The sequence below is a fragment of the Geotrypetes seraphini genome, chromosome 8 (assembly GCF_902459505.1).
Source record: "Geotrypetes seraphini chromosome 8, aGeoSer1.1, whole genome shotgun sequence".
NCBI classification, from domain to species: domain Eukaryota; kingdom Metazoa; phylum Chordata; class Amphibia; order Gymnophiona; family Dermophiidae; genus Geotrypetes; species Geotrypetes seraphini.
The window spans coordinates 24,631,294-24,643,572 of NC_047091.1; the positions used below are offsets into that span (position 1 = coordinate 24,631,294).

At 42.8% G+C, this 12,279-nt stretch overlaps 1 protein-coding gene across 3 annotated transcripts in view; it reads left to right on the plus strand.

The window, feature by feature from the left end:
- The window catches only part of NFYC (nuclear transcription factor Y subunit gamma), a 76,454-nt gene extending 74,615 nt beyond the window's left edge, over positions 1 to 1,839 (plus strand). For all 3 annotated transcript variants that reach the window (XM_033955125.1, XM_033955126.1, XM_033955127.1), the window contains exon 10: positions 1,002 to 1,839. In XM_033955125.1, coding sequence (XP_033811016.1) covers positions 1,002 to 1,121 — 120 coding nt within the window. In that variant the 3' untranslated portion in view covers positions 1,122 to 1,839. The remainder of the gene's footprint in view (positions 1 to 1,001) is intronic.
- Positions 1,840 to 12,279: the final 10,440 nt, after the last annotated feature.

Sequence of the window (12,279 nt, forward strand, 5' to 3'; positions counted from 1 at the left end):
ATTCAGCTCAGATATATAGCCAAAGGCAGGCTAGGAGTGTTAGGAACAGTCCAGTCATACCTGTTGGTGAAGCTTCCTCTGTGCAGCTCTACTAGGCTTTCCTAGGCCAGGTGCTGATGTTCTGGAGGCAGGAATGTACGATTTTATTCTGTACTTTGTGGGGATGTGAGGGGGGGTCAGTGAAAATGGGGGGGAGTGTGTGGGGGTCTTTACTTTGTCCCTGCAGTGGTTATCTTGTCCCTTTGGTTCCCTTTTGGGGGCTTATACCTGTCTTTACATCGTCTAACTCATAACCTATAAGTTCCGTCTAGGCAGTCTTGTCAAACATTCAATTATCCCTGCAATATGACTAAGTCTAGGTCAGCCCTAATCCTGCCTTAACCGCTCCTTCAAAAACGCCCCTTTCAGCTCTGGGCACACAGCAAGATTCAGAAGCCTAAAATGTCCCCGGATATGTCCAAAAAGCTGTTTCGATTATTGGCACTTGGACGACCTGTCTTTTAGATCGTCTCAAGTGCTGACTTGGACGGGTTTTTAGACGTATTTAAGTTTCGATTATGAACCCCATAGGCTGCTGACAACCCTGTGTACAAAAGTCCAGCACACCTGACTCATCAGCACTTTGCTTGTATTGATAGGAATTAGCCGTGAACAAAACATTTTTAATTTTAGGGTTTGAGGCAGAGATGCATAAGTTTGCTTCAGCAGTTTGTAGCTTGAGTGGAGAAAGACACACAGATTGAAATCCCCGCCAAACGCAGGTGCAGTCACTGGAGAAGGTCAGGGCTATAGAGGCTGAGCATATGTTTTTGCATTTGAAAAGGGGTTTCATCTGTTGCTAGAACTGTGCAGTCACCTGGTTAAAGCAAGATATCTGTTTCCCTGAGTCTTAGTTAACCTAATTCAGTGAGCATCCTATGGCATGGCTGGTGGCTGCACATGTTCCATGTGTAGAATTTCTGAGATACAGCTGCCGATTTGTTTTTTTTTTACCTTTACAGCAACTCTACCAGATTCAGCAAGTGACTATGCCTGCAGGCCAAGATATCACTCAGCCCATGTTCATTCAGTCCAGCAGTCAGGCGTCAGACGGAGCAGCTACACAAGTTACAGGGGACTGATCAGCAGTTCTGGGAGTGACTCGCTCTCCTACATCATCTTCTCTTTCTCGTTCTCTCTCTCTCTCTCATGCACACACTTCTTGCCAGTCAGGTCCCAGGATAGCTTCCTGTCTTGTATTTCTGTGCTTAATGCGAAAGTCCCTGCCAGAGCATACCGTTATCTACTGGGAGTGAGAGTGTAGCCCTAACGTTTTACCAGCAGCTGCGATGGGTTTATTTTTAAATGTATATTTCATTACGAGTGTGACATTCTTGAGTTCAAACTGAAATAAAAGATAATAGAAAAGTTGAGGTATCCGAGTAAATGGCAAAGCTCTGGCGATGCCAGTGGGGACCTAGAGAGCAGCTGTTTGCCACAGTGTCTGCAAGGTAAATTGGAACCAACTCCTTCATGCCTAAGTAGGCAAGAATTTCATCTCTCTCCATCCAGTCCAGATATAAATGTATACACACTCAAAGGCATATCCCATCTTTGTAGCCGTGAAACTCTGCTTGATAAAAGCAGAGTAGCTCAGCACGGTTTCCAGCTCAGTATTAGTTTCTTGGTTGGCTCTTAAACAAATTTTACAATCTACTTTTTCTCTGTTTGCATTCATCTGGACCGAAGTCAATACAAAGAAGCTGAGTTCATCTTGATCTTATCTGTCATATGCATGTTATATTTATAGACCACTATCCCTGAAAAAATGCAGCTCAAAGTGGTTTACTATAAAGCACATGAACAGTAAATCATAGCATATAATGTGCCTATAAAGAGACACATCAGTTAAAATGCATGTGGTACTGCAAGCATATTTTGAACACGAGGTTTGCCTTTCAAAATGCAGCCAGCTGATAGGAAGGAAGATCAGATACTTGGGGGCTCCCCTGTCCTCCAGTGCATGCAAGGAGTGGAGGTTGGGTTATTTTCTGAAAAACTTTCCCACCCACTGGTTAACAGTTTAGCATAGAAAAAGCTGAAAATGGAAGTGTCTGTTTCCTTCGGAAAGCCAGAATTTGCCTTCAGTGGGACATGTTGATCTTGGTGAGGCAACGAATGCACTCGCAGTTGTTGAGTGCACCTTTTGCTGTGTTCTACATTATGGGCCAGCCACGAGTCAAATCGCGCTTAGGCGCCATTTAAAGAATCACTGGGCCAGGGCTTTACTGGCCTGAATCACATCTAACGGTGTCTGATGTCATCTCTGCCCCTAACCACGCCTGCTTTGATCTGCTTAGACATGGTTGGTTATGAGGCCTACCTTCATAGGCATCTACTGCTGCCTACTTTTTTTTTAATGAGTTTATAATCAGTTTTTAACGGCACAGCCAATTACTGATTAAAACCAATTAAGGTAGGCAGTAGTTCAGCGCCATTTATAGAATCTGGCCCTATGTGCACAGTTTGACATGTTGCTTTCCGAGTCACCAGCTCCTTTTGAAGTGGCTAAAAGTATCTGTCTGCCAGCGAATGTTTTTGGAGCAGTGAGACCTGGTATTGCAGCCCACACACAGATTAATTGTATGAACGAGGTGCTAACATTTGTGGGTCCGTAGAATACTAGTATACATGCACGGAGGTGCACGCATACGTGAATTTGCAAGGGGAGTATGCCTATGGGTAGGACCTAGGTGGGACTCCCACTTAACATGCAGACTTATAGAATACTGTAAGCTGCAGCTGTCCCTGCCACATTTGGACCGATACTGGCCTTTGCTGGTATTCTAATATGCACCCACAGCCTGCCCTCGAGCCCTGGTTCTTGAATTGCCTTCATACTTGGTGTAGAAGGATTTCTTTCCCTATATGTCTGGTTTTGTTATCTTTTTCAGACAATCCTTGTCCCTTCTGTTCCTCTCTTAGAAACTGAAATGTTCCTAGCCCAGGCTGGAAATAGAGCAGAGGGATTTCAGAAAGGGATTATTTTGTGGGTAGGGGTATTTTTAAGGGTTGTGTGTGGTTTTTTTTTTATATTGTGCTAGTGGAAGCATGTATAATACTGTGCATGAACAGCAATAAACTTCATTTTAGATACAGTGGTTTATTTTATTTTGGTTGTCTGTCTTGATCATTTTCCTAATTACCACTTTCTTATGAGAACTGTATTTTTAGATGCTCAACCAGCTTTCACCAAAATCTCACCTTGTGCTACTAATTTCTACCAGTTAAGCAGTATCCAATCTGGTAACTATTTCCTTCTGTTCCTGATCATGTTTGCATCTGTATGTCAAAGACTCATGACAAACTTCAGGTAAATAACTGCCACCTACTTGGATCTCAGTCAGCAGACTTGGAGGGAATATTCAGGGGCACATTACCAGGCATTACCACTGGATATCCCTTCTAACTACCAAGTTAGTGCCAGGGCAGTCAGGCGTACCTGTAAGAGAGGCAGACATCAGAGATATTCAGTGCCAACACCCCACATACATAACTGGACAGAGTTATCTCTGCCCACTTAGATATGCAGGTAATGGCATCCCTATAATTTCCAGGTCCATCGAAGACCCAGATATTCAATGGTTCTGCCCAGACATGGCCCAGCATTGAGTGTTTGGGTTTGATTCAGCCCATGGCTGTTGGCACTTTCAAAACTGCTGAGCACCTCAGGCTGAATGTCACCTGGTTCGTTTACTCGTTCTCCCTCTTGCTGTCTCTGGTGGGATAGACTGTGTTCATGTATTTGCACTAAACCCATTTCTCACTTCTAAAGTCTCCTCTCTCTAATGGCTTGAAGGAACCCAGGTGATTTTTAACAACTGTGTGAAATAATGTCTTCAATGCCTGAGAATTGCTTCAGAGACAGGCTCAGTTTCAAAGCACTTAGACACACAAAGTAGCATAGGTTACTGTGGTACTTTGTGTGTCTAAGTGCTCTGAAATTGAGCTCCTTTATCTCCTTAGGAAGAGTGAGACTTCTTAACTGTCAAAAAAGTACAAGAATCAAAGGAAAGCTTGTTATTCCACACAAATACCCAGTCACTATGATTTCCTTTAGTTTGACTGGAATATTGTGGATATTAGTTTGAAATAGGATCTTCCTATACTTGGAGATCCACAAAGCATCTCATTGCTAAAAATGAATGGAAACTGATCCTATTTGGTGTGTAGATCATTTCTGAAGGAAAGATCCTGGTTAGGTGTCATTTTGCTTGTTGTTGAGGCTGCTGAGGTATGGGGTACCATACTGGTCCGTTTTATCTCCAAATTTATATAAAACCGCTTGTAGATCCAGGTTCCTAATCAAGGTTGCACTTTCAAATGTAGTAGGCCATATTTAATTATGCATCTCTTTAAAATTAATTGATGAATAGCAGGCTTGGGCAATCATGAAATAGATGGTTTTTAATAAGCTTTCATGAAATCCAGTAAAGAGAAGCACTTCATCACCTCATACTTTAGTACAACTTGCATCTCACACGTCTTCTACTAAGCCATCTCTCTCCCCTTTAATCTGTTCAAAATTCTGTTGCATGACCAGTGTCATTACATTGACATTAGCCCTCTCTTCAGGTCACTTCATTGGCTCCCTATCCATTTCTGCATACAATTCCAAGTTTATTTGTCTCTTGCTATACCGGCTATCAGGGACCTATTTAGCCTGCCTGCAGAAAACTGTGGAGCTCGGGGTCTGTATCCGTAGTAGCTTAGCTCGCCTACTGAATTGCAGGGGCTTGAGTACAGGCTGTTAGGTATCTGCAGGAGGCTTAATGGGAGTCTTCAGGGTACCAGCTGTGATTTTGTCATCCCCCTTCATGTGCAAGGTTCCACAGGGATTGCGTATCAACCTGACTTTGATCCAACGGGCAGTTTTTGAAGATCTCAGTGTTTGGAGGACTGGCTGATTGAGGCAGGGATACTTCTCCCAGATGATTGCAACTTCTTAGAGCTGAGGCAGGCTGCAGCACCTTCAGAGCACATGTCACAGTCAGTTAAGCTATTATAGCCGATGAGCAAAATCAGGAGGGGGGGGGGGGGTCTGAAAAACCTATTTTTGAAAGTTTCTGCCATATCCTCTAGGGTTCCTCACCTCTAAAATTATGTTTTCTGAGGTACACATGGTAGAGACGAAAGAGGAAGAATTGTTGGACATGAGGTGGAGGAGAGGAAGGGAGAGATGCAACAACGAGGTAGAAAGGGGTGAAAGGGAGAAATCCTGCATATGGTGGAAGGAGGGAGAAATGTTGGAGATAGAGTGGAGGGCAGGGAAAGATGGTGCATGGGGAGAGAGGAAGAAGGAAGAGATATGCTGCATGGAGGCATATAGAGATATTTGACCCAGGGTACATGGAAGGGAAGGTACAGAGATGGAAGATGGATGGAGAGCATGGAGAAAGAAGAAAACATTAAATAGGCTGGAGACCCTGGCAAGCGAGTTAACAGAAGACAAACAGAAACCAGAACCTGGGACCAACTTGATTTGAATAATAAAACAACCAGAAGACAGAAGGTAGAAAAATAATTTTTTTTTTCTATTTTGTGATTGTCAGATTTGAAATGTGTATCCTGCCAGAGCTGGTGTTAAGATTGTGAGTGTGAGCTAGGATATAACAGAGAGATGAAGAGACTACAAAATAAACCCACCAGGCCATTTGAAAACGACACCCAATTGGGTAGGAAAAGCGAATAGAATAAAAAAAATTGATTCAATGGGCCTACTCGAATTGAAAAATTGGGCAGCACTAGTCCCTACCATCCAGAATGGCACACCTATTACAGTAGAAAAAGAGATTAGATTCTTACCTAGCTAATACCTTTTCTGGGAGTTCTTTCCCCCCAGCAGTCTCTTACAATTCTCTGCCTCCCTCTATCCCTGCTGATAGATCCTGGACTGCCTTTGAACTTGTATCCGAATCCCAGATCTCTAAACTTTGTCTCAAACTGAAATCCTGCAATTGCATCCTGGATCCTTTCCCTTCCTACCTTTATGAAAACATTCCCGCACAGGCCATCTCCTCCCTTACCAGGCTTATAAATTCTGCTTTAGTATCGGGCCTGTTCTCCACAGAAATGGGACACATTGCCTTGTCCCCTCTTCTGAAAAAAGCCGATCTCGACCCTTCCTTACCATCTAACTACCGCCCCATAGCAAATATCCCTCTCCTAACTAAACTGCTAGAGGCCATAGTCGCCACCCAGCTCTCTTCTTACCTAAAGAGATTCTCCATCCTCCATCCCTACCAATATGGCTTCAGACCCAGCTTCAGCACCGAATACCTCCTAGTTTCCTTAATTTCTAAGGTGCAACAACTACATTCTCGTAACAAATTTGCTGTCCTATTACAATTTGATCTCTCTGCAGCTTTCGATGTTGTCCACCACATACATACTACTTTATCAACTTTCCGAGATAGGAATTGAATCCACCGTCCTAAAGTGGTTCTCAAACTTCTTACGCTCTCGCTCCTACACTGTCAACACAAATGGCACCATGTCCATTCCTTGGACACCATCTTGCGATGTCCCTCAGGGATCACCCCTATTCTGTTTAACATCTATATGTCCTCCCTGAAACTTCTCCAATTATCCCCCCTTGAAACAATCTACACATACGCTGATGACATCCTTGTCCTCCTTGAGACAGACCAGAACCTCACTAACCTCCACGAGAGCATTACAGCTTGCATAATGAGACTCCATTCTTGGTCCTTCTCGGTACAGATGAAATTGAATGAATCAAAAACAAAATTACTCTGGCTCGGCCCAAAATTAGAACACCTGCCCACCCTCTTCTCACTACTCTCAGGCGCTGCACTGCAGCTTGAGTTCTCAAGCAAGGTCCTTGGCATCATTATTGATTCTTCTCTCTCCCTCAATGACCACCTCAACTCCTTGACTAAATCATGCTTTTTCAGCCTCCACATGCTGAGGAAAGTAAGATCCTATTTTCGCCAACAACATTTCGCCTTCCTTGTCCAATCCATCATCCTCTCCAAATTAGACTATTGCAATGCCATCTACTTAAGGCTATCAAAAAAAGTCTTCAAAGACTCCAGCTAATCCAGAATACTGCAGCCAAGTTGATCTTTGCAAAACGCAAGTCTGACCATGTCTCCCCACTCCTAGCCAAATTTCACTGGCTCCCTGTGATTTCCAGAATCCATTTCAAATGCTTCTGCCTTGCTTTTAAGATCATTCACGGCATCCTTCCTCCCTTAATCCCACTATCTTATAACTCCTCAAGTCCTGACTCTACCAGACCCGCCCAAAGGTATAAATCATCCTTCCCCTCTCTACACGGTATTCGCTATGCAGGCAAACTGGGAAAATCCCTTCTCTTCAGAATCACAGGTCTTTGGAACGACCTTACTACCCCGTTGCGGAACCTGGGCTCCCTCCAATTATTCCGCAAGCAACTGAAAACCTGGCTTTTCACTAAAATGTAATTCTATCCCCCCTTACTCTTCTCTTCTATATATAGGTTCATGTAAACCTTTTTTTTTTCCTTCTCTTCCTATATTTTAAGTTCTTGTAAACCGTGCCAAGCTCCACAACATCCGTAGAGATGATGTGGTATAAAAACTTAAGGTTTAGTTTAGTTTAGTAGATAAGTGTGTCTTCTGGAATCCCACCCTGTCAATGATTTCTCCACCTGCCTACTGATTCAATCACAAGTTCAAGTCAAAACTAAGATTTATGATGTTAAGTCAGACCTTAAAAGAGTATGAAGAATAATCTATTGCTATAACACATTGGGGGGCATGTTTGAGCTCCATAAATGTTCCTGATTGCTATATTTATTTCAATGTTCAATTAAAATGTTTTAATATGTTTGTTATACTTTCAGACAGAACAAATTTGTAGCTTGGGGAGTCTCCCCCCATATCCCTCCTTATATAGGGCTATCACCTGCTTTGGTACAAACTGAAGGGGGTAGCAGAGCCCTCTGGAGAATTAGGAGGAGTTGAAAACCTGGAATGGATTCCTTCTCAGTTCGTGAGTACCTTATTGTCCAGAATGAAACACCTATCTACTAGAAAAGATATTTGCAAGGTAAGAACCTAATTTATTTTTGTCCTGTTAGAGAATAACTTGGGGACAGGATTTGTCCCCGTCCCCACGGTTAACTGTGGGAAACCATCCCCATGTCCTCCTTTAGGAAAGAGGGAAGAATCGGCATGAATGGGCACAGCCACTGACCCTCGAGCCTTGCATTGCAGAATGGTATAGACTGTAGAAGGACTGAGGTTGAGATAAATATTAAAGAATGGTGGTTTCCTGCAGTTATCTGCAGGGACGGGAACAAATTCTGTCCCCGTGCCATTAATTTGTAAGCTCTGTTGAGCAGGGACTCTCCTACATGTTTTGTGTACAGTGCTATGTTTGTCTAGTAACACTATAGAAATAAGTAGTATATCTAGATAAAGATGTTTTTCAACCAATCCCCTACCCCCCCAAACCCCCACCCCCCACGGAATACCCCTTGTGAAAGATAAAAGTCCAGAGCATAGAGGTTATATTGTGTGTAAATGCCTCTTATAAAATTACTCCATGGATTATATAAAAGGGTTGAGGGGTGGTAGATTCAAAGGCAATGTTAGGAAATTCTACTTTACGGAGAGGGTGATGGATGCCTGAAATGCGCTCCCGAGAGAGGTGGTGGAGAGGAAAACGGTGACTGAGTTCAAAGAAGCGTGGGATGAACACAGAGGATTTAGAATCAGAAAATAATATTAAATATTGAACTAAGGCCAGTACTGGGCAGACTTGCAGGTCTGTGTCTGTGTATGGCCGTTTGGTGGAGGATGGGCTGGGGAGGGCTTCAATGGCTGGGAGGGTGTAGATGGGCTGGAGTAAGTCTTAACAGAGATTTCGGCAGTTGGAACCCAAGCACAGTACCGGGTAAAGCTTTGGATTCTTGCCCAGAAATAGCTAAGAAGAAAAAATTTTAATTGAATCAGGTTGGGCAGACTGGATGGACCATTCGGGTCTTTGTCTGCTGTCATCTACTATGTTATGTTACATAAAAATGCTTGTATTATAGGACCAGATTGGGGATGCTGAAACTCAGGAAGAGTTTATAAAATATACACCTACCCTCATAATTGTACAGATATTTTGTAAAGCTAAATCGGTGCCTACCTGGCCCTGAACATTCCTCCAGAATAGTTCCTCCAGAAAATAAATAACAACAACCTGAAGTCTTTAGTTAGTCGAAAATGCTGCTCCTAAGGTCCTCATAGGAGTTAAGATTCAGAGGGAATGTTACCCCCATTTTCAAGAGTTTGTGTTAGTCTTTCACACCTTGTTTAAGGCACAAATAACCAAGGCCCAGTGTCCCCTCATGTTTGCTAAGATCTGATTCTCAATTTGTCTATTAAGGATGAAATCCGATGTTAGAAACATAGAAAAATGATGGCAGAAAAGGGCCATAGCCCATCAAGTCTGCCCACATTAATGACCCACCCCCTAACTTTGTCCTCTTAGATATCCCATAGCCCATTAAGTCTGTCAACTCTGATGACCCTCCCTCAAATTTACCCTCTTAGAGACCCCACATGTGCATCCCATTTATTCTTAAAATCTGGCACGCTGCTGGCCTCGATCACCTGCACTGGGAGTTCATTCCAATGATCAACCACTCTTTCGGTGAAGAAATACTTCCTGGTGTCGCCATGAAATTTCCTGCCCTGATTTTTAGCGGGTGTTCTCTTGTGGCTGAGGGGCCTTTAAGAAAGAAAATATTATCTTCCTCCTCGATACGACCGGTGATATATTTAAACGTCTCAATCATGTCTCCCCTCTCTCTACGTTCTTCGAGAGAGTACAGCCGCAATTTAGTCAGCCTCTCCCCGTATGAGAGATCCTTGAGCCCCGAGACCATCCTGGTGGCCATTCGTTGAACCGATGTTCTACTCGATTGCGTTACTGTGGAAATCCCTGATGGTATTATGGCACTGCTGAACAGTGGAAACCTAGCTGTTCTGTACAGCAGGCCCTTTATGAGTTTGTCGAGGCTTTAGTATTAATAAGTAATAGGTAGTATTCTTTTGGTTTTGTGCTATTCTTTTTGATGTTTTAATATCGCCTACTTTATCCCACCTTGAGCACTTTGTGAGAAAATAAGTATGTAACAAAATAAATGGTGGACTGCTTGAAAAAAGGTCACAAACTTAAAAACCAAACCTACCCCCAGAGCCTGGTATGTTTGCTCTGTAATGCAAAACAGGCCGCTGGAGGGCTCTCGAGCACAGCTCCAATGCTGAGCTACTTTGAGAGGATCAAAACTGTTGTGCAGTATTTAGGTGGCCCAATATAAGCACCTCCAGCTCCTTTTCATCCTGAATGAATTTGGGACAAGACCTCTTTATTTTTATTGAGCCAGCCTAAGAATTTGAGCTGTCAGGACGCGAGAATCCACTCAGTGGGTCCACAGTAAAAAGGAGAAACAAAAGAACAAGAAACAATGGTGGAGAGGATGATCTTGATGTAAAAATGAAATAATCTTCACAAATAAAAAGCACTCCAGACAAATGTTGAATCCATATAACACAGAAATATAACCACAGAGAAAAGGGAGTTTATAGAGCACACGATGGACAGTTTGAGCCAATGCAGAGCAATAAGAGTTTCCTTCGTGCTAGTGCTTAGCAAAAATAAACCTATGGCATTCAAACAGAAATGTGCACTGGGGTGCTGTTGAAAGTTGCAGAAATGGAATGGAAACCATGGTCTGAGCGGTATGGGTTTATTTCATAATGCTGCCATAGGGGAAAACACCCTCTAGGATGCTAAATTGGTGAGACTGGACTCATTTGGAGCACTGGTCTTGACCTAGTGGCCGCTGCGTGAGCATGCTGCTGGTCAGGATGGAACACTGGTCTGACCCAGCAGCGGCAATTCTTGTGTTCTTATGATGGAATGAATTAGGGAATAGTGTGTCTTTTAGGCTGCGATGGGACACATTATGGCCTCGTTTCTTATTTAATCATGCTCAGGGGTAGGCAATTCCGGTCCTCGAGAGCCACAGGCAGGTCAGGTTTCCAGGATATCCACAATGAAGATAGATTCATATGCACTGCCTCCTTGGGATGCAAATCTATCTCATGCATATTTATTATATTCTAATGGACCTATTGACACTATAAATACACACATATAAATATTTTTTGTATTTAGATATCATCGTAATAATTACCCATTCATCAATAAATATTTCCACATATACATGTAAACATAAAACATCACACCGTAATCATTGCCCATTCATCTTTATAGATGAATGGGTAATGATTTTGATGATATATAAATGCAAAAATTATTTATAGTTCTCTAGCTTCATTAGAAGAGAATTATTTAACCATTAGGGGCTATTTACGGGTGGAAGTGGCTCCAGATTGAAAGTATTTGATGCATATTTATTGTGGATATCCTGCCTGTGGCTTTCGTTCTGAAAATTCCTTAAACAAGTTTAAAACACTCCTTATGACATGCTTAAGACATCAAAATTCCAACTGAAGTCCCAAATAAAAACGGGGCAGCAAAAGCGCTTCCAGGAAGTGTTACCCATTTTTCCTCTCGTTTTATTTTTATTTAGACAATGTAATTTAAAAACCTTCCCTTCCCTTTTCTTTCTTTCCATATCCTTTATTAGCAACTAGGCTAATAAAGGGTATGGAGGACCTCTCATATACTGACAGACTGAGAAAGCTGGGGCTTTTCTCCCTGGAAAAGCGGAGACTTAGAGGAGACATGATAGAAACCTTCAAGATCATGAAGGGCATAGAAAAAGTAGACAGGGACAGATTTTTCAAATTACGGGGAACCACAAGTACAAGGGGGCACTCAGAGAAATTGAAAGGGGGTAGGTTTAGAACAAACGCCAGGAAGTTCTTTTTCACCCAGAGGTTGGTGGATACATGGAACACGCTACCGGAGGATGTGATAAGCAGGAGCACTCTACAGGGCTTCAAAGAAGGTTTGATAGGTACCTGGAGGACAAAGGGATTGAGGGGTACAGATAGGAGTAGAGGTAGGTTATAGGGATAGGATTAGAGGTAAGTTATAAAATTAGTCAGGGACCACTGTTCAGGCAATAAACCTGATGGGCCGCCGCGGGAGCGGACCGCTGGGCAAGATGGACCTCTGGTCTGTCTCAGCGGAGGCAACTTCTTATGTTCGTATCCTTCGTAATCAAGTCTTTGTATCGACATTATCCCCCCTATTTTTATTTTGCTT